The sequence below is a fragment of the Mesoplodon bidens genome (assembly GCF_964165515.1).
Source record: "Mesoplodon bidens genome assembly, chromosome: 3".
NCBI classification, from domain to species: Eukaryota; Metazoa; Chordata; class Mammalia; order Artiodactyla; family Ziphiidae; genus Mesoplodon; species Mesoplodon bidens.
In genome coordinates, this window is record NC_138178.1 from 63627754 (window position 1) to 63651139 (window position 23386).

The window sequence follows — 23386 nt, forward strand, 5'->3', positions numbered from 1 at the left end:
GTCACCTGGGGAATCCCATCCAGGCTCAGACAGCATCCTAGAGATCGCCCACGTGAAGGGGGCGATAAGAGAGAAGCCCGGCTGAGCAGGTGTGTAAGATGGGGAGGAGGGGTTCAAAGAGGTCCCCCACCCCCAAGACCAGCAGCTCTGAAAGTGGAAGTACTGGGACAAGAAAGTACCATGGAAGACAACAAGCAATCTCAGTACGGGGCTCAGCCCCAGGGATGAGGGGCTTGGCCTGTCACAAACCAGCCAGGGAGTAGCGCAGCCAGACGCAGCGTCTTCACTGTCTCCTCTCGCCTATGGCTGGCGTGCCTCAGCCCCTACCCTATGGGCCACTCCCATCCTCCCAAGTCCAGCAGACATGAGGACCAGTACTGTCTGAAAATGTCTTGTTTTTATTTAAGGACAAAATTGAGACATAACATATACATTTATACACGGAGAAAAAAATACCAGAAAGGAGTTTACAAAACCTTGGTCACTGCCATTATCATTCAGTGGCTCTGGGGCTGTGTAAGCTGGCAGCCTGAGGGCTGTCTCCGGGTAGCAGGTTGGCCAGCTTTTTGAGAAGTCCCCTCAGTCCACCCACCGACTCCTTCCGCCTCTGGAGGACAGGGTACAGGATTTAACCGTGAACTCCTAAGCACCCATCACAGTGACACACCTCCTTGGGAATCCCCAGGACTAGTGGAAGGTGACCTAGACTCTACTTGGGAGTATGGGAGAACCCTAGAGGATTAGTCTGGGACCCTCAGAAAGGTGGCCTGAAGGATGCAGTTCTGAACTGATTCCCCCTGCCCTCCCTATGAGTCATACAAGCTAGTTATTGCTGATGGTGGGGGGCAGGGGTGGGGCGGGGGCAGAGTCTGAGGCCAAGGGAAAGGGCAGCTATCTCTCCGGAAGAGAAGAAATCAAAACAGACAGGACCAAATAAACCACAACCAGTCAAACCCACCTTCCTAGAAGACAGCCAAAGGCTGGCCAAGACAACTTTGGGTCGGTGTCCTCTATCCCTCTGCATCCGCAAATCCCTACCAACCCCATTGCACGTTCAGTAAGTCTAAAGAGGGAAGGGCCCCAGAGGGCACACTGGGAGGGTGCAGGGGGTCTAAAGGGCTATGAAACTGTTTGTGAGAAACATGAGGCAGGAAAAGAGGCTGGGGCAACCAGGCTAGAGGCTCTGGGAGCCCGGAGACCACCCCAGTGATCTGAGGAACAGAGTTCAGACTGCAGCTCATCTAAAGGGGAGCCCTTAGGAGGCTACCTCAGCCTGGGCAGGAAAGAAGGGCAGGACTGTGGGAGCCACAGACTGGGTCTGTAGCACCAGATTCAGGGCAGGCCTGCTGGGGAAAGAGTGGAATCTCAGGACTCCAGCAGAAATAAAACTCCATCTGGGGTGGGCCCAGGGCAGCCAGTGACCCCAAGTGTTTACATGTATGTCTGTATGTGTGTGAGTACATGTGTGTGTATGTGTGTAGGGAGAAGAGAACTTCAGTCCCGCTGCTTCCAGAGAGACAAAAAAACCCTACCAAACCACCACCAGAGAAGGAAAGACAGCTGTTTGTTTTCCTCTTGTGTAAGAAACAGTTCCTGTCCCTCCCTCCACTTTCCTCGGGTGGAAGGGAGAGCTGGTTGCTGAGGAAGGAGGAAGAGCCACGGGGAAGACCTTCCCCAGGTCTGTGCTGGGCATAGCCACTGCTTAAGGCACCCACGGAAAGTGCAGCTCAGAAGGCAGGTGAGAGAAAAGGCCAGGGCAGAGGAAGAGAGTCAGGAGGACTAATTCCCCTGGAACGTTCCTCGGGCAGCAGATGAGGCGGCACTGCGGAAGGTCCTGTTACTGAAGATGCCCTGGGAAAACTCCTCTTGGGCCTGCTGGAAGCTGGCCCCGGTCCGGCGGTACAGGGAGTGCACCTGCGGAAAGAGGCTGTGGTGAGAAAAGCCCCGCCCTGTGGGCCACCAGAAACCAAGTCATCCAGGTTATATTCCCAAGGGAGCCACCACAAACCCCAGCCTGCCTGACCTCCCACCCAGAACCTTGGAGGAAGCTGCTGGACCTTTGAGGACCCAGGAGGCCCAACTGCTGTAGGGATGAACACCCCCATGGAGTAGGCAGGAGAGAGGTGCCTGCTTCCTTGGGTTTGCAGCTGGCCCAGCACCCACCACTCACCCGTTTCAGGAGGAAGAGTGAGAGCACGGCACAGAGGGTGAAGAAGCCAGCCACCACCATCATGATGATCGACACAGCCAAGTCTTGCTTCAGTATAGACAGGGCTGCGATCCAACCACTGCAAGGGAGGAAGAGGCCAGAGGGGTTGTAGTGGGATTGGGCCCCAGAGCTCCCCGTGAGGGGCTCTTCTCCAAATGGCCACTATGTGCTGAACACCGCCCAGGCATCTCCCTGCAGAGGCCAGGCCTCTGTGAAGGCCATCAGGCCCCACACTGCCCACTGGGAATCTTTGGGCCTTGTGAGGTCTGGAAGGGAGGATGTGGCTGCTGCCTCTACAGTCAGGAATAGCCCCGGGTAGAGCCTTTTCCTGCTGCTCTGGGGGTTAGGGGGACATGGAAAGCCTGGCTACACACTCCTGAGGGCCCTCTCTCTGGGAAGGAGGACCACTGGCCAACCCACTACATTCATCCTCTCACCTCAGCTCCTCCCACTGAGGCCCAGGGACAGCCCCTCTGCCTCCAGCCAGTCATGTCTCCTTCCTGAGCCCCAGTGTCCTCATCTATAAAGGGGATGTCCTCACATTTTCTGATTTTAAAACTTACTACAAAGCTATAGCTATCAAAACAATACGGTACTGGCATCAGGACAGATGTATAGATCAATGGAATAGAATTGAGAGTCCAGAAACAAACCTATATATTACCGTCAACTGATTTTTTTTTTTTTTTTTGGCCACGTGGCATGTGGGATCTTAGTTTCCCGGAAGTCCCAACCACTGGACCACCAGGGAAATCCCAATCATCAACTGGTTTTTGACAAGTGTGCCAAGACCACTGAATGGGGAAAGAATGGCCTCTTCAACAAATGGTGCAGGGACAACTGGATATCCACATGCAAAACAATGAAGGGGGACCCTACTTCGACCACATACAAAAATTAACTCAAACCTAATAATAACTAAAACTATTGGATTTCATCAAAATTTAAAACCTTTGTACATCAAAGGATACTATCAAGAGTGAAAAACAACACACAGAAAGGAAAAAATTTATATCTGATAAGCAGCTACAATGCTGAATATATAAAGAACTCAACAACAGACAACCCAATTACTAAATTAGCAAATGATATGAATAGACATTTCTCCAAAGAAAATATACAAATGGCCAAACAAGCATGGTGAGGATATGGAGGGACCAGAACTCTCATACATTGCTATTGGGAACGTGAAATGGTTCAGCCTCTGTGGGAAACAGTTTGGCAGTTCCTCAATAAATTACATACAGAATTACCATATGACCCAGCAATTCCACCCCAGGATACACACCCAAAAGAACTCAAAACAGGTACTCAAAAACCTGTACACAAATGTTCACAGCAGCACTATTCACAGCAGCAAAAAGGTGGAAACCCAAATGTTTATCAAGCGATGAGTGGATAAACAAAATGCAGTATCTCCAAAAACAATGGAATATTATTTAGCCATAAAATGGAAAGAAGTAATAACATGAACCTTGAAAACACTATGCTAAGTGAAAGAAGCCAGGCACAAAAAGCCACATGTTGGGGGGCTTCCCTGGTGGCGCAGTGGTTGAGGGTCCGCCTGCCGATGCGGGGGGCGCGGGTTCGTGCCCCGGTCCGGGAGGATCCCGCAGGCCGCGGAGCGGCTGGGCCCATGGGCCATGGCTGCTGGGCCTGCGTGTCCGGAGCCTGTGCTCCGCGGCGGGAGAGGCCACAGCGGTGAGAGGCCCGCGTACCGCCAAAAAAAAAAAAAAAAAAAAAAAGCCACATGTCGTATGATTCCGTTTATATGAGATGTTCAGAATAGGCAAATCCAGAGAGACAGAAAGCAGTTCAATGGTTGCCAGGGGCTCAGGGAACAAGGGAACGAGGGAATGAGGAGTGATTGCTTAATGGGCGTGGAGTTTCCTTATGGGGTGAGACAAATGTTCTGGAACTAGACAGCGGTGATGTTTGCACAACACTGTGAATGTACTAAATGCCACTGAATTGTACATTTTAAAATGGTTTAAGTGGTAAATAAAATGATAAATTTTACGTTATGTGTATTTTACAATCAATAACAAAAAAGGGAGGGGGGATTATATCCACCCAATTGGGGGGATTCTGAGGTGAGATGAGAAAGGCACTGGGAGGCTGGAGGCTGCAGAGCTCATCCAGGCAGGGCAGTGAGGGGCTGAGCCAGGACCAGAACTCAAGCCTTCTGGCTCCCAGTCCGGGGTATAAACAGCAGTTATTAATCACAGCCTTTTACCAGGACCTCACTTAGGGTAATGAGTAATGAAACTGGGTCATCAGTCAAAGAGAAAAGGGGCCAGATTAGAAACAGCAAGGTGAGAAGGAAGAGGGGTGGGGGGAGGGCAGCGTGCACTTGCTCTGAGTGCGAGCTGAGTCACCCCTCCCCACCACTCTGGACTTGCCAGTTCCACTGGAGGGAGGGGACCAAAATAGTACAGCCCTTCCAGGCTCAGGCTTTCAGCCAAGTGCCAGCCTGACCTTTCTGTAATGTTCCCTGTGCACTGGAGCAGAAAGGAAAACATCAGCCATCGGCTTTTCTTTTTGAGACTAATTCTGAGCTGAAGACTGCAGTAGCCAGGACGCTCAAGCCAGCTGTGCTCAAGGGGAGCAGCCAGAAGGAGCTGATCCATGAGGGGCAAGGGCTCCATCTCCTGAGATGACAGGGCCTCTGGAAAAAGTCACAGCTCACAGTTTGCAAAGGCCAGGACACCCATCAGCAGCTGCCCAAACCTCAGGGCTTCTCTGGGGCCTGTGAGAGTAGCACCAGCCTCTAGGAGGGCATGGCAGGAGAAAAGGAAGAGGAGGCCATCCAGGGCAGGACACAGCCCTGGTAGCCTAAGGATTCAGGCCAAGTCCACTCACAATGCCCCAGAAAGTGGTGAGCAAGGCAAGACAGTGAGTGTAGGCTACCAGTGAAGAAGTGGATGGGGGCACGAAGGCAGACCCCAGCTGACCCACCGTCCCCTCTCCCTGCCATGGTGGAAGATGGGTCATCTGTGGGGGCTTTCTAGGAGCAGAGAAACAGGGCACAATTCCCTCTGTGCTACCCCAGCTCTCACCTGTCCCCCAAGTTAGGGATGCCGACCAACTGGATGATGTAGATCCCTATTTGACAAAAAAATACAAAGAAGAACACGAAGAAGCTGAAAGAGTTGTCGGACCTGTGGAGAGAGGGGGAAATGAGAAGTCACAAGAGGGTTTGGGGCTCATTCCTCAGCCTTCCTCACTTGCTATGACACCTTCCTCGCTACGAGTCAGGAGGTAGGATGCTAGTAGAAAGAGCTCCAGTGGGCCAGCCACACTGTCCATAAGGACACAGGCACTCACCACCATAATCAAAAAGGGCTTGCCTTCCACTGCCTTCCAATTTAAGGGGTCAGTGCTTGACTCCTTCCTCAAAGAACTAATAAAGTTGCTCACCCCAAGGACAATGTAAACAGCCTAACAGTCCATTTCCTGGAGTACTTATTTGCATTGTAACAGGGAAGAAAATCTAAGCCTGTTATAAAGATAATAAATCTTTTATAATAAAACTGTAGTCCTGGGCAGAAGAAAAGATATTTGGGGAGTAGGGAATATGAGACAAAACTGGTGTTTTGAGTACTTCCATCTCAGTGTCCTGGAGGGCAAGAATACAGTGAGTGCAGGTTTTACCTGCTGAGTGCATGGGAGGGTTCAGCCACTTGCCCTGCCCCCTCTTCCAGGGGCCTGCTGGGCTCTCTGTCCTGAAAGCATCAACTCTGAGGCACAATTCTGAAAGCTCTAGTGGGGTGTGAGGTGGACTCATTCATGTCCACAGAATGGACTCTAGGTCAACCGGTCAAATACTGGCACTCAGCGATGCTCAAGAGTTATTGGGGAGGTGGGGGAGGAGCAGAAATGAGCGTGGAGGGGTAAGCCATTCAGAGCTTATCCGACTCTGTCAGACTCTGTCTATCAGAGAAGTTCCACTTCTATCAGAGAAGCACACCCTCTTCCCAGTGACTAAAATCCCACCGAACCAGACAAACTGGGAGCAGGGGGAAGGCAAGTAAAGCTCCTGACTTCCTCTCTAGGTCTCCTGTGTCTAGTCCAAGGACAGGGCCCAGAGCAGACCTCAGGTACAACTGAGGAAAACAGCTTTCCTGTCTGCTCTCACTATGGGTGGAAATGGGAGAGTGAATTTCCCCACCAATCCATTCTGCTCTAAGACTGGGATGGGGCCCCAGGGCTTATGGCCCTTGGCCTGCAACCGGGGATGCCAGCCATACACTCACCCCTTGCCCCAGCCCCACTCACCTAAAAGCCTTGTAGATGGGTCGGTACCAACAAAGGAAGGCACAGGGCGTGAAGATCACAAACCACAAGATTGAGAGGCCAAAGTCTACTCCCTTGGAGGTGTCGACTAAGAACCAGGCCAGGCAGGCAAGCAGGTTCAGAAACAGAGTCACTGAATGCACTGGGAAAGGAGAGGGGGGAGAGAGAGGCTTGTACCAAGGTGACTGAAGGCTTCCCCAACAAGGCAAACCACCCCCTGCAGAGGAAAAGAAGTCCAGGCTATGAGGGCAGCTGCAGAAATACTAGAGGACCTCGGTCTGTACACCGGCGGGGTTAGCTCCCAAATCCTGGTTTTCTGCGTCCTTAAAACCAGGGACCAAACCAAGTTTCTAACAGACGATGGGACAGCCTAGGTATATGAGGAGTGGCAGTGGAGGGGCAGATGCAGACCCAAGGGCTGACCCTTGGGGAATGAAGTCTTTCTCTCAGCAACTCTTTCCCCTGGTCCTGCACAGCTCACAATGGAGCTACAGGAAGTTTTTTATCCTCACTCCTAGGAGCTGAGGGGACTGTGGGGAGGGGAGGCCTTCACCTAAGGAGGTCCTTTAGCGCAGTGAGCTCTGCAGGAACTCAGAAGCCTCCAGCTAGTCCCACTCTACCTGATCCATGGTCTGGACTGGCCCTTGAGGGGAGGTTCCTAGGACAGGCAGCAGACTGTAGAAGGCCAATTATGTGGGCAGAAGGCACCCCGCAGCCCAGCCCAGCACTGAGAAAGGCTGGAGCCCGCCAGGGAGGAGCAGCCAGAGCAGAGATAGGGCTCTCGAGTCACAGCCCATTTCATCCTGGAGCTCAAAGGGGCAGGAGTGGGACTCACACATCCAGAGATAGTAGAGCATCTTGCATATCCGCTGGTAGTCGGCAGGGATCTCTGTGGAGAAATCCTGATAGAAGCAGGGCTTGACAGGACACCACACGGGCAGGGGTGGCCAGTTGTTCTCTCTCACTGTGTGGAAAGAGGTGAGGAGGTGAGCCCAGCCTCAGCAGCAGCTTGGCGGAATGCACACACCGGCCTCGTTCATGGGCCAAACCAGGGCTCCCAGAGCGGCGCCAGCAGGCGGGGCTCGGGGTCTACGGATACGGAGTGGGATGGAAAAAGGGTGATGGGACACAAATACCCAAGAGCTCACTCCAAGATAATGGACCCCAAATGTACTGGGAAACACAGAGCTTAACAGCCTAAGTGATTATTTTCATTAACAACCAGACCATAAGCGCAAAGGGTCCTCATCATGAGTAAGGAATCCTGGGACCAGTGCCCCCACTCTATCTAAGAATTGTAGAGCTGGGAAGGAGTGCAGAAATAATCTATATCCATTAGGACTACATGGCAAGTCTCCTGACCCCCACCTTACTTGGTATTCCCCAAGGCCAATGCCATTCTAAGACGAACAGGAGTTCAGCAAAGCTCCGAGGCTGCCCCAGAACAAGAGGGCTCGGGGAACTCCCTGAGCCAAGCACGGCGGCCTCCCTTACTGTGTAAGTTGGCCACAGTGCTCTGCAGCTCCCGCTCCTTGCGTTCCAGCTCAGCTGCTTTCCTGTCCAGTTCTTCCTGCTGCCGGAGCAGGCTTGCCTGGGCTGCAGAGGCCACAGCCTGGAGGGAACAGAGGAGGTGGCGGGTGGCCAGACAAAGAGACAGTGAGACAGTGTCAGCGTGAGCAGAAGTCAGAGGGGCCTTGCCCCCATGCAGGGAGAGCCCAGAGTCTTAGCCCCAGGGTGTCTTGGGTACCTGAGACCACCGTAGAGAGGCCAAGGTGACCTGCCCCCTACCGCCTCTATACCACCTCTGGCCCCTTAGCCATTACCAGGGCTCTTCTCTCCCCTTCATCCCTGAGCTTGAGTTAGGGTTAGGGTTATTTCCCATATTGGAGTCCAGGCAAAGTTCAGTTCAAGTGATTTCTGGAGTAATGGCAAAGGGAAAATGAGCTCACAAGAAACTAACCTACAGCCAGAAACCCAGAGAGCCAACCTCACTTGAAGAGAGAGAGAGAGAGAGAGAGAGAGAGAGAGAGAGTGTGTGTGTGTGCGTGTGTGCGTGTGTGTGTGTGTGTGAGAGAGAGAGAGAGAGAGAGAGAGAGAGAGAGAGAGAGAGTGACGGGGAAACAGTGCAAAACTGCCAGCAGTGTAAGGGGAAGGGAGATACTCGAGCACAGCCTTGGGTACCCAGAGCCTTGGGGATCTATGTTTAAGTACCCCCCGCCCCACCCCCAGGAGCTGCCCAGAGGTCCACCTGAACTGTTACCCAGTATAACCCAGGACAGCCCTTTAGGCTTGGCCCTGCTTCGCCTGGCTTTCATGGCATGAAGGGTCCAAGCTTTACCCCTCTCCAGGCAGAGCCAGGCCTCTGAGTGAAGCAGCTAGGAGACTACACGTGAGGCTGAATACGGCTGGGCTTGGGTCTGGTGTTCCAGCCCGGGGCCCTGCTCCCCCTGTTGGGACCTGGTTCCTCCTGAAGTCTACAGTCCTCTTTAGGGAGTAGGTATCAAACAGGTCATCTCACAGGATGAGAAGGCAGGCATACCTGTACATACGTAGCTGAGCGCGTGCACTCTCTCTCTCTCCAAAAGGTGTTCTCCAAAGAGCTAAGGCTGCCTTCAGGAGGTAAACTTCAGGCAGTGGGGGCGGAAGAATTGACCATCCGAGACCACATGGGGGGGCTTAGCCTCCTCTCCCAAGTCTGCAACTTCAGCTGAGTAGGTCCCTATGGCCCACCACCCAGCCGAACAGGAAAGTCACCCCTGCCTCTAAGCCTTGCCTCACCTCCACAGGGTTCTAGGGCCATGGGTGGGGCTCAGGGGCCCAGGCAGAGCAGAACGTTCAAAGCAAGTCCAGTCAGACGGTAGGAGCAGCCTGGGGCCCACTAAAGTCCACAGCCCAGCTTGGGCAGGCTCCAGGGGCCTTGCCCTCACTCTTGCTCATCTATACTTTGCCTACCTTCGGGAGGTTTCGCACGTAGCTGTCTCTGAGGATACTATCTCCTCCTAGTAGCGTCTGCCTCTCTGAGAGCTCGCTCACTACCAGGAATCTGGTAGGCAGGAACTTGCTGGCCTGTCTAAGCAGGAGCTGCAACATACAACTCCACTGTGGGCCATGCTCACCGGGGGCAGTGAGGAGCGTGGGGTAGGGCAGTGAGGCATGAAGGGGAGTGTCAGGCACAAAGCAGAAAGATTCACAGTATTTGGTGAAGGGACAAAGGAAAACAGGAAGGTGGGCAGGAATAAGTTAAAAAAAAAAAAGAAGGAGGAGAGAGAGAGAGGGAGGGAGGGAGAGAAGAGAGATTCTGGGCCCTGTGTAAGAGAGAACAAACCAAAGGCCCAAGGAGGATGTGGAATGGCACAACAGAGGCAAATGCTCTCTCTGACACCAAGGACCCTGGCCTGGTGAGTAGAGTTTATTTTGGGTGGTGGAAGTAGGGTGGGGGGAGAGGATATGGGGAGAGGATATAGGTTGGCAGAGCAGACTCTCCATCTGCAAGTGACCAACTTCCAAGAGATGATCCAAAGGGCCCTGAAAGGGGAGCCAGGGATGAAAGCCCTCCGCCCACCCCTCAATCTCAGGGCTCAGCTACTGGTCTGGGTGTGTCCCTTTCTGGAAAGGAGCGGTTACAGGGATTTTGTCAACAGTACCTGGGGGGTTGGCTGTGTTGGCTCCACTGAGGGCTGGAGAACTGCCGGCTGTGAGGGCCCGGGGAGCTGTGTGACAGGAACCGTTGTCGCTGCATTTGTCTGCAGGGGGCAGATCAGAGGAGGGAGGTGACTGGGCCTCCACCAGTTGGCCATGTGGGGACAAACCCACAGCAGGGTGAGTGATATGCCCCTGCCTGTGAGGGGCACTCCCTCTGGGCCTGCCCTGGGCCTCCTTCCGCAGCTTCTTGGCCAACGAGCCTTAGGCTCTGGGCGATGTGATGCCTAACCCAGACCCTTGCTGGATCCAGAGCTCCCCAGCATCTCCTGGTCCTGTTCCGGGAGGGGCCCAGATCATGGATCCCAAGGGGAGAATGGATGAGTTCCTCATCCTTACCCCACCCCCCTGAGCTCACATTAGGACTGTCCCTTTGAGGACTGCAGCTTTTCTGTCTCTGTCTCTGCCAAGTCTCCTTACCCCAGAGACGCCAGCACCACCCAGAGGACCCAGGGACTCAGAAAGAGGGCACGCTCACCAACCTCGGAGAAGGGGTTGAATTCAGCCAGGCCTCCTTGTGGTGTACTGGTCAGTTGGGTCACAGAGGGATCCTGAGAAGGTGAAAAAGAGCCATTAGACGCTAGGGAAAAAGGAGAACCTTGGTGAGGCAGAGGGAGATCACCATCTCTCGGCCCCTCCCAGGGACACCTGGCTGAAGTGAGGCTGCTAACAGCCCTTCCTAGTGCCCTGGAAAGCCTCTCCTGAAGGCTCCTGTGCCCAGCCCCTGCCACACCACAGCTGCAATCGCTTCTCCCTTTCTGGAGAAGGCGCAGTTCAGCCCAGATGACTTCCCAGAAGAGACCCAGAGCAAGGTCTACACTCTGATGCGTGGGAAGAGACACCACACAAGTTCCTATTAGTGCCCTTTAGAAATTCAAAATGGTTAGGGAGTTCCCTGGCGCTCCAGTGGTTGGGACTTGGCGCTTTCACTGCTGGGGCCTGGGTTCAAGCCAGTGAACTAAGATCGGGAAATTAAGATCCCACAAGCCACGTAGCACAGCCAAAAAAAAAAAAAAAAGAAAGAAAGAAATTTAAAATAGTTTATAGTATTTACCTCCAGGGAGGGTTTGTTGTTTTTTTTTTTGGAGGGGAAGCAGGTGGGGGAGGCGGGTAAATGAGGTGGTGTGGATGGATACGTACTTTTCACTTTCTAACCTCTCTGTACTGTTTTATTTATTATTTTACAGAAAACATTTATTCCTCTTATTTTTTAAAGGACAGTTTAAGATTCTGGAACAAAAACATGCTGCTGGCTGCCAGTGCTAATTTTATTAAATCATGCACACTTGCTAGGAATACAGATATGAAGGACTCAGATGAAAAGCCAAGAAATTGTTTTGGGTTTTTTTTTTTCCCAGATTCTTTTCAGAAAATGCAAAAACGTCCTCAGAACACAGCCTTTTCCCGAGTTTTCAATCTTCCCTTTCCCATCTGATCTCTGCCGAGGCCAACCCTTCATGCTGAGGGCCTCATGCAGGGATCTCCGCCACCCTCTCCACCAGAGCAGCTTCCATGCTGGCCTGAGGCTGGGCTGTCTTCATCCTGCCCCTCACCCAACAGAGCTCCTGTACACTCCCTCCCCTTCCCCATACAAAATAGTATGGGGCTCAGGTCCAGCTGGACAGAGATGCCTCTGAGGGAAACAGCTGCCACCAGACTCTGCCAAGGTCCCCATTATATAAGGCCTCACCTAGGCTCCCCTGTCTGTACACCTCACCCCTAGTCCCTCACTACTGGTCCAGATGCTCCTGTCCTTCATGCCCAGCTTCCCCTCCAGCAGGAAGCCTCCATAGATTGGATTCTTAAACACAATGTTAACAATAAACAGACCCTCAGAGAACCACCCCTCAGTTTTTAGATGTGGAAACGGATATCCGCCACAGTGCAGTACTTGTCCTAGGTCTCAAAATGGGAGCTGGCTCGCTATTCTGAACATTTATAGAGCCACGGGTCAGCACCGAACGTGCCTTTTTCACACACACTAACTTCCTACCAAGGCCGTCAGCTCCTAGAAGGTGAGCCTGTGTCTGCAGGGCCCCAGGGCCTAGCCAGCCCCAACTCATTTCCCGTCTCTGGATGGTCCTTGTCCTCTGCACTTCACCCAGTCTCCTCTGCAGAGAGGCAGTGTGGCTGTGTCCTTTCTGCCGGACACCATCCCTGCCTGGTGGCTCCCGCAACTTGGACAAAGTGACAAGGTGAGGCTTGAGAGGCCACCTGAAGTTGGCGAACTGGCCTTGAGGTTATTTGTTGGCTGAACATCTAGAAGATTTATCCCAGAATTACTGAGCTGCCTTCCTGCATGAAAGATCTGGGGCTCAGTATCTGTTCCCCTTTCAGACTCTGCAGACATCAAGCCACAGCAGAGAAAGTGAGCTGAAGTCACTGAAATCAGATCCACTGTCCAAGGAACTTTAGTCTGTCACTACAGGACAAGGACAGCAGGGCAGCTCTGGCAGCAGTTTCAGGAGCCAGCGTACATGCCTGGCTGTGGTATGCATGTTTAATAGGCAGCCTCCAGAGCCATGAAAAGACGTCATTTCCTTTACCAAGGTCAGCCAGAAGAGGATTCTGGGAGGCAGGGGGACTGACTACCCTATCCATAGTGATCCCTCCTCCTTGCTCTAAAATCTTTAAAAAAATTGGCCCTGGACCCTCACCAGGCTCACCACAAACAAATCCTGTCTCCTCTAGCGGGCTATAAACTCTGCAGCCAGGTGTTTCTGGATCTAGTTCATATTTCTGGCTCCCTAGTGCTTGGTGAAGAGAGCCTGATGAAAGCAGAAGCTCAGGTAATGTCTGAGAATAAGTGCTAGATGCTGCAGGCCCTCCTCTGCTTTCTCTGGGAAGTACTGCCCAAATGCTAGGGCACACAGAAGGGGAGGGCCATTTGCATCACAGCAGCAGCCCTGGGGCCCAGAGGCACCTTGCCTGGGAAAAGGAGCCTGGAACACTCTGGGAGACATGGGTACTTTCCACCTGAGGAGACCTAGGCTCTTTCTGAAAGATGTATGTGGCTTCAAGAGAGGCTGAGGCCTGGTGAGAGAGGGAGGGAAGAAGAGGGACAGACAAGGGAGCAGACGTTTACTGAGTGTCTACCATGTGCCAGGCTCATCACACAGTGATGCTACCGTGGAATTCTAGTCATCCCAGAACTGGCCACTGTGTCAAGCCACCAGAAAAGAAGGTTCTACCAGGTTCTTTTTCAACCTGGTTCCTCGACAGAATTAAGCCCCACTGCCCCAAGGCATCCACTGTCTGCAATGACTTGACTTCTCTCCTGCACATCTAGAACAGTCCTGGTTATGTTCCAGCCTTGGGAGAATGGAGAAAACAGTAGGTTCACTCAGCTTCTGTGTTCCACAGCTCAGCTGAGCAGCACTGGCTGAGAAAAGCTACCACGCACCTCCTCATTCAACCTCACAACCATCCTGTGAGGGAGGAGTATGCAGATGAAGACAGTCCCGGCTCAGAGAGGGGAAGGAGCTCATCCAAGACCTCAGGGACTGTAGTGGCTGAGCCAGATTTTGTTTTTGTTAGTTAGTTAGTTAGTTAGTTAGTTATGGTCGCGTTGGGGCTTTCTCTAGTTGCGGCGAGCAGGGGCTACTCTTTGTTGAGGTGCACGGGCTTCTCATTGCAGTGGCTTCTCTTGTTGTGGAGCACGGGCTCTAGGGTGTGCAGGATTCAGTAGTTGCAGCCCGTGGGCTCAGTAGTTGTGGCTCAAGGGCTCTAGAGCGCAGGCTCAGTAGTTGTGGCACACGGGCTTAGTTGTTCCGCAGCATGTGGGATCTTCCCGGACCAGGGCTTGAACCCATGTCCCCTGCATTGGCAGGCGGATTCTTAACTACTGCGCCACCAGGGAAGTCCCTGAGCCCAATTTTGAATCCAAGTCTGTCTGTCTCCAAAGACACGAGTGGTAAACCTGAGTGGGCAGTGCGTCCCCAAAGCCTGGCTTGGGGGCTGACCAAAGGAAGGTGTTCAGTCAACGTGGGGTTGAGGGGTTGAGGGATGCTGACAAGGGCACCGTGAGTGACTGGGACGACTGCTTCTGCTCGGCTCTTTATTCCCAGACTTCAGAGCAGTCTTTCCTGGCGAACACCCCTGGTAGGACACAGGCAGAGAACCTTGCAAGTAAGGACCACACTGACTGGCCTGAATGAGGACCCTCAGATTTTACTCCAAGTCACAAGTAAGAAGTCAACAGCAGCAACCTTCCTTCCCACTCACCCAGAATCAGCTGGCTCATAAGTGGGTCAAGTAGTTATTTAAAAGCATGGTGAGAGATGAGTTTCAACTACAAAGAAGTAACCTGACACTCGCTCAGTGCCCAAAGGACTCAAACTGGTTAATGCCCTTTACTGAATTTATAACAAACAGAACGCTCCTGATCGCAGTTCTTTTCATTCAGCAAGCAGTCACAAACAGTGTGAGGGACACACCAAGAGGAAAAGGACGCAGCTATTGCCCTTCTGGAGACCAAAATCTGGTAGCTGAGACACGTGCACACAGCACGAGAGTAAAAACTGGAGGGGAGAGGAGGGGAGGGGAGGGGAGAGGAGGCCCAGGCGGGCTTGGAGAAAGGCACGGTTCCAAGAGGAGGGGAGGAAGGGGAGCAAAGGCCCAGTCAGTAAGCCCACGCCACCACAGCTGCAGGGCAAAGGAACACTCCCTGGAGCTGGGGTGTGAGGGACTGAGAAAAAGAGGCAGCACAGCTAGGCTGCAACTCTGCCGGGGAAGGGCCTTGAAAAACACACTTCCTTTCACTAGTTTGGCAACCCCTTTCCATGCATCTCCCAGGTCCTGGCTGTGCTCGAGTTTACTGTGACTCTTCCTTGCTTTCCCACCCTACACTCCACCCAGGCTCCCAATGTGAGATTTACTTCAGGCTCCCAATAAACACATTAAGTAAATACCTCATGGACTAAAAGAAACTCGGCCACTTTCTCTGGGAGGCAGAGAGTCACCAATACTTTGGAACCTCTGTGAAGTCCTATTTGCTTTAGTGACAAGGCTGTGTGTCATAGAACAAGAAGGGGCAGTCATCACCCGATAGGCTGGCTGGGTCCCAGGCGTACAAAGAGTCACAGTTAACCTTGGTAGTCTCTGAGCCAGAGCCTGAGAAGCCATCCAAAGGAAACATGAGGAAAATATGTAAAAATCTGTATCTGCAAATGTATTCATTGCACCAGTATTTACAACAGGGGAAAAAAGCAGGGAACGACTTAAATATCCAGTGACAGCGAGCACAAGTACATTTTGGTGCACATCCCCTCGATGGCCTAAACAGCCACTAAAAATCACAGCTATGAACACAGGACAGCAATAGAGAAAAGGCTTGGTTATATGAATATCAAATGACAATTCTGTCAGAAGTACTCATATAGAAAACACATCAAAATAACAATGGTTGCAAAAGACTGGTAGAAATGTGGATGATTTACTTTGTTTTACAAATTTTCTATAATGTGATTATGTTATGTTTATGTTAAACACACACGTACACCACGTACACACTTATTTTTAAAACGAGAGCCTGGGAACCCACCAAATAAGCAACATGCACCTTGGGGCCTCCCTCCCTGCCACAGCAGTGATGTACAGAAGCACCCAAAAAAGTGAGTCTAAGTCCCCGGCCTGGCGTCGAGGCCGTCCCTGACCTGGCACCAGCTCTCCTCTCGGCACAGCCTGTCCTCAATCAAATGGAGCCCCCGGCATCTCCTTCCACCTCGGTCTGTTTACTCCCTACACAAACCATTCCACACCAGCACAGGGCAAGGGCACCAAGAAAAAGCCTTGGGCCGGGCACGGTGGCGCGCACCTGTAGTCCCAGCTCCTCGAGAGGCTGAGGCAGGAGGATCGCTTGAGCCCAGGAGTTCTGGGCTGTAGTGCGCTACGCCGATCGGGTGTCCGCACTAAGTTCAGCATCAATACGGTGACCTCCCGGGAGTGGGGGACCACCAGGTTGCCTAAGGAGGGCTGAACTGGCCCAGGTCGGAAACGGAGCAGGTCAAAACTCCCGTGCTGATCGGTAGTGGGATCACGCCTGTGAATAGCCACTGCACTCCAGCCTGGGCAACATAGCGAGACCCCGTCTCTAAAAAAATGGGGAAAAAAAAAAAAAGAAGCCTTGGTTCCTGCCCCCAAGAAGCAAATAGCACAGAGAACACAACAGAAGCCAGGGCAAGACGTGACAGCACGTTATCAGTGCTGAACAAGGCGCGACAGGCCCACAGAGGAGGGAGGGAGGGAGCTGTCTGGAGACTCGGGGGGGGGGGCTTCACTGAGGTGGCATCTGAGCCGGACCTTGAGAGAGGCAAGAAATTCAGCAAGCACTAAGGAGGGAGGGAAGAACAGCATTTGCAAAGACGCGGCATCTTTAAAAAGAGCTTGCGTGTGCTCAGGGAGAAGGTTCTGGAGGCAGTGGGGCGAAGTGCGTATACAGAGAGAGGAGCACCAGGGACCCAGACTGCAGAAGAGGTCAGGCCGGACTGCGGGAGTCCAGACTTCACCCTGTGGGCAACGTGGGCAACTAGAGATTGTGAGCAGTGGTCACCTCTGCCAGCAGTGAGGAGAGTGCGATGCGTGGGGAAGGAGGATGGTGGGAAGGCTGGCTGGGACACAGGAATCCACATGGGTGCTAATACGGCCTGAACTGAGCGATGACTCTGGAGATGGAGAAGAGGGTACAGGCTCCAGAGACCCTTCTCACGTAGATGGCACAGGCTCGGCCACTCCCCGGGATGGTCGAGGTATGGAGTTACTGAAGGACAAGACGGGGAGGGGAGGGGAGGGGAGGGTGCCACTGAGCAAGGCGGTCATGGGAGAAGAGGAACAGGATTTTCAGGAGCAGGTGTGTGGGAGTGGGGAGAGGATCTGAGAAGGTACTGCGTCGCACTGGAGAGACGTATAAAATGTATCTCGGGACTTCCCTGGTGGCGCAGTGGTTAAGAATCCACCTGCCAATGCAGGGGACAAAGGTTTGAGCCCTGCTCCGGGAAGATCCCACATGCTGCAGAGCAACTAAGCCCATGCGCCACAACTACTGAGCCCATGTGCCACAAATACTGAAGCCTGCGCACCTAGAAGCCACCACAATGAGAAGCCCACGCACTGCAATGAAGAGTAGTCCCTGCTCACCGCAACTAGAGAAAGCCAGCACGCAACAACAAAGAGCCAACACAGCCAACAAATAAATAAAATTAATTAATTAATTAATTAAATTTAAAAAATGCGTCTGGGTGGAATGGGTAGAAATGTCCAGGTTAGAGTTGGAAGTACTGGTTTGAAGCTCAGGAGAAGGGTGAGGGCTAGAGTTCTAGATCTGGGACCGCTGGTATGCAGATGCTATTCTGAAGCCATAAAAGTGGGAGGACTTACTTGGAAAAGTACACAGTGAGAACAAAGTCAAGGACAGAACTTCAGGACACCCTTAAAGGTATGAGACAGGAAGAGAAAACAGGCGGAAGGAGGTGAGAGTTACCAGTGTAAAGAGGCCAAGGACAGAGAGAATTTCAAGAGAGACTGGCCAAATGAGCTTGTGCATCACAAGCAGCAGACATATCGTGGGCCCATGGCTCCCAGAGAGACCACAGGATCCAAGACTGAGGAGGCGCCTGGGGCTGCGGGGGTGACAGTGCGTGGAAGCGACTTTAAGTTCCTGGCGCTCCTTCACCTGAGATACCCTCTCTTGCCATATGCCAGGCTTTCTGCTCTCAGCTCAAGCCCTTCCTACCACAGGACTCTGCCTCGTTCCTCCTCAGATCCCTCACAGATCCTTTTGGCAAGTTTTGACTGCCCTTTACGCACCACGGCATGCTGTCATGATCAGCGAGCATTTCTTAGCTCTCCTGCCAGATTACAAGCTCTGACAGGCCATGTGCCCATTTATCTTGGTCACCTGCACAGGATCTTGGAGCAGCAGTGGCTCAGTGATGTGCAAAAACATGTCAGCATCTCAAAGGAGCACTGCTGGACGGGTCACACCTTGCTAATTAATTAATGTGCACGGCACTCTTGTCTTGAAGAAGCAGCAGGTACCCCTTGTTTGTCCTGGTTAAATATACCATTTCTCTGAACCCAGGATCATCCTACACCAAGTGGCTCCAAAGAAAACTTAATAGTGTAGGGTCAAAGTTCAGCTGTGTCTCTGGCCAAGTGCTTTCAAACACCCAGCCTGGCTCCAGGCGCCAACCATAAAGTCAGGGACACCTCCCTCACCCCCCGCCCCCATCTGGGCAGCTGTCTACGGTCAGTTAAACTATATGAACCTTGCCATTTTCAAATTTCTCGAGACAATGCTCCTGTTCCACAGGAAAGTTCTACCAGGTCCACTGGTGGTTTTGAGAATTCCCAAAGGTACAGTCAAGCTGGAGCCCACCCTCTCTGGGAAGTGACAAAGCCCTCAGTGTCTGTGCAGGGAACTTCATGTAACTCTGTTCACACCCAAATCACGTTTCTGCCACCACTTTCTCCTCCCACAGGAGAGAAACGTTTTAAATCCTTGGAAGCAGCCACACCACTGAGATTATCTTTTAACTGCAAGGAGACAACGTGTGAAAGTGATATGGTGTGATTTGGCAACTCATGAACGCTGAAAGGCTTTCTCTGTTCAGCACCACCAGCTAGTCCACTCCCCCTCCTTGAGATCAATGCCGACTGTCTGGGGTAACCTGGCAGATACGCCAAGAAGAAAAGCAGCCCAGGCATTGGCCTGGGTGAGCTGCTTGTTAGTGGACTGCTGAAAAAGAAAACGGGGAGTACAGTGCCTACCTGTAGCCCTCAACCTCTTCATCACCCAAGACTTTCTGAGAAAATTTTGGCAACAGACATGCTGGAAAGAAGGACCTGCATACCCAGATGGTACAAAGCAGATGTGCCATAATTCACAGAGGGATTAGGGAGTGCCAGTGGAGGTTGGGAAATCAGCCACACTTGGCTTGAAGTTTCCTGCTTCCTCCTAGGAGTTTGGTAAAACCTCTTCTGCACTCTTGTGACAACTTTCCACTCACAGTGTTACTGTGCAGGAAGTTTTCTAATAATCCCACTATAACTATACACAAGGAGGGGGTCATAAAAACCCACGCCCACAGTTTGGGGTGGGGATGACAGTAGGATATATCTAAAGAACATTTATAAGGAGGTCAGCTTAAAGGCGCACCAGGAGCTTCAGGGGATATTACAAGAGTTCGCAGAAAAAGGATTCTGTGGCTGAATAACTTTGAGAAAAGCTGGGTCAAACAAAGTTGAGCAAATATCTTTACTGTAGGATTTCTCGGAGCCTTTAACAAACTAAGAAGCCTGGTCAACTTGCAAGTAAAATGACTCCTAAACTTATTGGACCACAGAACCCTGAGCACCTTTCAGGACTGGTATTACTCAGAACACATGCTGCATTAAAGGACCATTAAAGCACAATACGATCCATATTATTCCCGCCCCACCCACTGAACAACAACAAAAAAACTTACCTAATATTAATTTGTTGGCCTAAGTAACACCAAGGCAGTTTAAAACCTTTAAAACAGCACTGTCCTGAGAATGAGACCCGGATCTGAGTCCCTTCCTGCTTCAAATTAGCTGGTGACTCTGGTATGTCCCATCCTCCCTGGGTTCTTGGTTTCCTCATCTCTAAACTAAAGGGTTAGAAGAGATTTCTGAAGATGTTCCAGCTCTAAAAGTCAACCATGGACTCCGAACACTAAGTATATTTTTGTAAACCACCATGGAGGAAAAAAAAAAGGCTCTGCTCTGAAGGCCGGCTAGGTGTGACAGTTTCTGAGCCTATCTCCTCTCCACCTGCTCTCTCCTGAGCTCTGTGCCAACACCCGAGGTAAATGAAGCTGGGTTCACACCCAGTCACGCAAGGGCTACACCCTCCCAATGTCCCAGCTCTGGCAGTCAGGGAAGCAGACACTACCGTCACAAGGAGAGGGAGGGCAGCTCTCCAGGAGAAGGAGATCTGGGGCCTCACACCCAAAGCTCCTTCTCCCCACACAGCTGTGCACCAAGAGGGAAAACCCAGCCCAGGGCAGGAGGAGCAGAATCGCAGCTAGCCAGCCCTCTTCTTCCCACACAGGCTTCCCCTCCAGATGTTGCTCTTTACAGGACCACATCTGCTTCCTGTCCTGCCATATCCTGGGGCTGCCTGATGGAGACTGTCTTGCTTGAATGCAGAAGTTACTTCTACCACAGTTTGCACAATCATTTCTGGGGTTGGAGATATGGTTTAAGACTTTCAAGCTGCTATTTATACAGGGCAGAATTTAGGCCAACTATTTGTCCCACTGCTAGCACTGAGGACAAGCTCTCTGCATCTTTGGACAGCTGACTGCCTCTGTCAGATGGCAGCAGACATTTTATTTCTGATTCTGACAGGACAAAAAAAAAAAGGAAGAAAGAAAAAGGCACATCATTACACAGCACACATACCAAAAGGCTACTAGATCCTTACTAAAACTCAAACTCCAGTAACATACAGCAGTTTTATAACTAAAGCAAAACAGTTACCTGAAGACACTGGCAGAAGAAAAAAATGCAAATGTTCTTTCTTTACTCAAATAGAGATGACTGCATTACATAAGAGATAAAGTCCTCCAAATAGTTCTGTCAAGAAGCATTAAGCTACATGAGGAATGTTAGGAATTCCCTGAGGTTACAAAGCTATCAAAATTTGCCTTGAGGGTTCCCAGTGTCTAAGTCACCTTGAGACCAAGAAAGAGACATAAAGTTTTTACTCTCAAGACATTCATTCTAGTCTCCTTTGTGTTTGTTCTAACTCCTGAAGGGATTCAGGTGGGAAAGCTCATGCTGTGAGTTGCAGGAAGAACCACTCCAAGAACTTCCCCTACACCTGCAGGAAACTTAAAGTTGCCAATGACCAAAATAAAGTACAAGCAGGATGAGTTCATGTGCCTGGTGACATCCTGACAAAGCAGAAAGCTCAGGGCTCATAAACCACCAGTCAGCACAAGCAAGCTTCCCTAGAACTGGTTTTGAGCAGACATGAAACAAGAGGCATAGGAACTGTGGAGCTAACAGGAGTCCCAACCCTTCATCATGGAAAAGAATAGCCTTGTGCTCTTAGCTCAAAGGCGGAAGAGTTTTGGCTTTAAATAGGAAGTCTCTTTCTTCTTAGGTCGATTGTTCAAAAGGTCAGGCCAGCTCATAGGTCAGTGCATCTCAACTACCACAGAGGGCCATCAGACCAACATTCCTTGCACTTTAAGACCCTCGGAGGCTCCTCACTTCTCCTCCCTCCCTAACCTGGGCTCTCACATCTAGCCAAAACCCAGTCCAAACTAGATCCATGGCCAAGGTGTAAAATTGTTATCAAGGCCGTACTTCAGCTTGGGTTACCAGCCTCCCTTTCCTGACAAATCTCAGGGGCTCTCCTATACCTTATAGACTAGTTGGCTGTGTGTATGTTGCGGGGGGTGGTGTTCTTGGGATTTTCTCACATTTCTCCATCCCACTAGAGGGTTCCACCTCCTCATTATGTTGCCGTCACCCCCTCTCCTAAAGGGACTCAAGGCTGGTGTCTCTCCAAGACTGCGGGACGTGGTAGCCACACATCCCCCTCAGGTGAAGTCGCTTCTCTCCCTGAAGTTGGGGGTCTCCCTGATCGTGTCTGCGCCAGTCCCCTTCCCCAGCAGTGTCCAGTTAGAGGGGCTACGTCCCGGGAGCTAGACAGTCCCACCTCTTCCCGGAGTACAGCACCCCGCCCCCTCCGCTATTCCACCTGCTGCTAGTCCCGCCCCCCAAACGCTACGATAGGCCAGCCCTCAAAGCCCGCTCTCCCATTGGGCAGACGGGCCGTCCCTCCTACGCCACGTCTCCCGGCTCTGGCGAAGACGCCCGGGCGGCGGCCTTCGGCACTAGACAGCGCTGTAAGATGAGGGCTCTACCTGGAAGGGGTTTACGTCCACTGGGTCCGCGAAGGGGTTGGTGTCGAAAGACGACATGGCGGTCGGGGACCGACGGCGAAGCTCCGAGAGCGCTTCTGCCTCCGGGCACCCAGACTCAGCGGCGCTCTGCGTGTAGACCCTCCACTTCCGGGAGTGAGGCAGCCGTTCTGGCGCATGCGCAGCGTCCTCTCAGAGGGGCGTGGTCATGTGACATCACAGAAGTCCGCTCCGCCCTCCTGCTCAACCCACTGTGGAGCTGCTGGAGGGCGTTCCGCTTCCATCGGCTTTTTCGCTGTGCCTGTGCTTCAGGGGTTGGGGAGGCCCCGAGGGATTTGGGAGACAGAGGAGGGGCTGGCGCCGTTCCCAACTGCCTCTCGGTCAGATAGGTTCCAACATGGTATTGGGAACTCCCCAAAGTGGAGTTGGAAACTTAACCCCTTTGCTTTCTTGGAGGGCAAGTTTGGGAAGTACGCACTGGTTCAGGCAGGGGACAGAAGTTCGAGCCAACGGAGTTCCTGACTCGAGAGGACTTCGCCAAGCTAGGAAAGGGTTCTGGTGGTAGGGGCCGAGCAGAGAGGTTCTTTTTGGAAGAACCGACCGTGCAGCTGTCCCCCACACTAGCTGAGCCCTGCCTCTCTTAGGCCTTGCCCCCGGATGTCAAGTTTTATCGTTTTAGGGATGAGAATCCCTGAGCCCAGAAAGGTTTAGGGCCTGAGCTGGGATTAACCTGGGCATCAAGCATTTATTAAGTGAATGAAGGAGTTCAGCAGTAGAGCCATCAAACATGGGGGAGATGGCTGATTCACTCTCTGCAAACCCACGTTATTTATTCATATCTTTCTATATTTCTGCAGCCCCTGAATTCAGCCACTGTCATCCCTTACCCTGGACAAATACAGGGCTGCTAATTGGTCTATTGTTGTTCATGTTGTAACTAGAGATCCATTCAAAGGGGGCAAAATTACTACGGAACTTTCTGTTTAAAATCCTTCAGTTATTTTCCATGAAGGCCCAAATTCTTCGTTTGGGCTCTAGGACTTGCAAGATCTGTGCCCCACCTATCAATCCTTCCCATCCCTTCTTGTGCCTACCCCGCCCCCACGTCCCACACCGCTGTGTATTCTAGCCCCGCTAGTGGCTTTTCAGTTCCTCAAAATTCCTTTGTTCCTCCCTGCCTCAGGGCCTTTGTACTGGCCTTTCCCTCTTCCTGGTATGCTCTTAGCCCATGCCCTCCTCAACCCCTAGTTAACACCTCTTTATCTTTCAAATCTAGGCATACAGG

The 23386-nt window shown here is 52.0% G+C and overlaps 1 protein-coding gene across 1 annotated transcript; it reads right to left on the reverse strand.

The window, feature by feature from the left end:
• Positions 1 to 378: 378 nt before the first annotated feature.
• On the reverse strand, positions 379 to 22266 carry SCAMP2 (secretory carrier membrane protein 2). Its single transcript, XM_081227465.1, has 9 exons — positions 22105 to 22266; positions 10687 to 10755; positions 10150 to 10248; positions 8000 to 8117; positions 7341 to 7469; positions 6488 to 6647; positions 5269 to 5370; positions 2171 to 2288; positions 379 to 1914 (listed from the first exon to the last, which is right to left on the reverse strand). The coding sequence occupies exons 1-9, from the start codon at positions 22159 to 22161 to the stop codon at positions 1780 to 1782; spliced, it is 987 nt and encodes a 328-aa protein (XP_081083591.1). The 5' UTR covers positions 22162 to 22266; the 3' UTR covers positions 379 to 1779.
• Positions 22267 to 23386: the final 1120 nt, after the last annotated feature.

Coding starts and splice junctions, on each gene's coding strand:
- SCAMP2 (XM_081227465.1), bottom strand. CDS start 22,161: ATGTCGTCTTTCGACACCAACCCCTTCGCGGACCCAGTGGACGTAAAC. Junction 6,648..7,340: donor GCTCTACTATCTCTGGATGT/GTGAGTCCCACT, acceptor CTCCTTTCCCAG/TGCATTCAGTGACTCTGTTT. Junction 5,371..6,487: donor CCCATCTACAAGGCTTTTAG/GTGAGTGGGGCT, acceptor CTCTCTCCACAG/GTCCGACAACTCTTTCAGCT.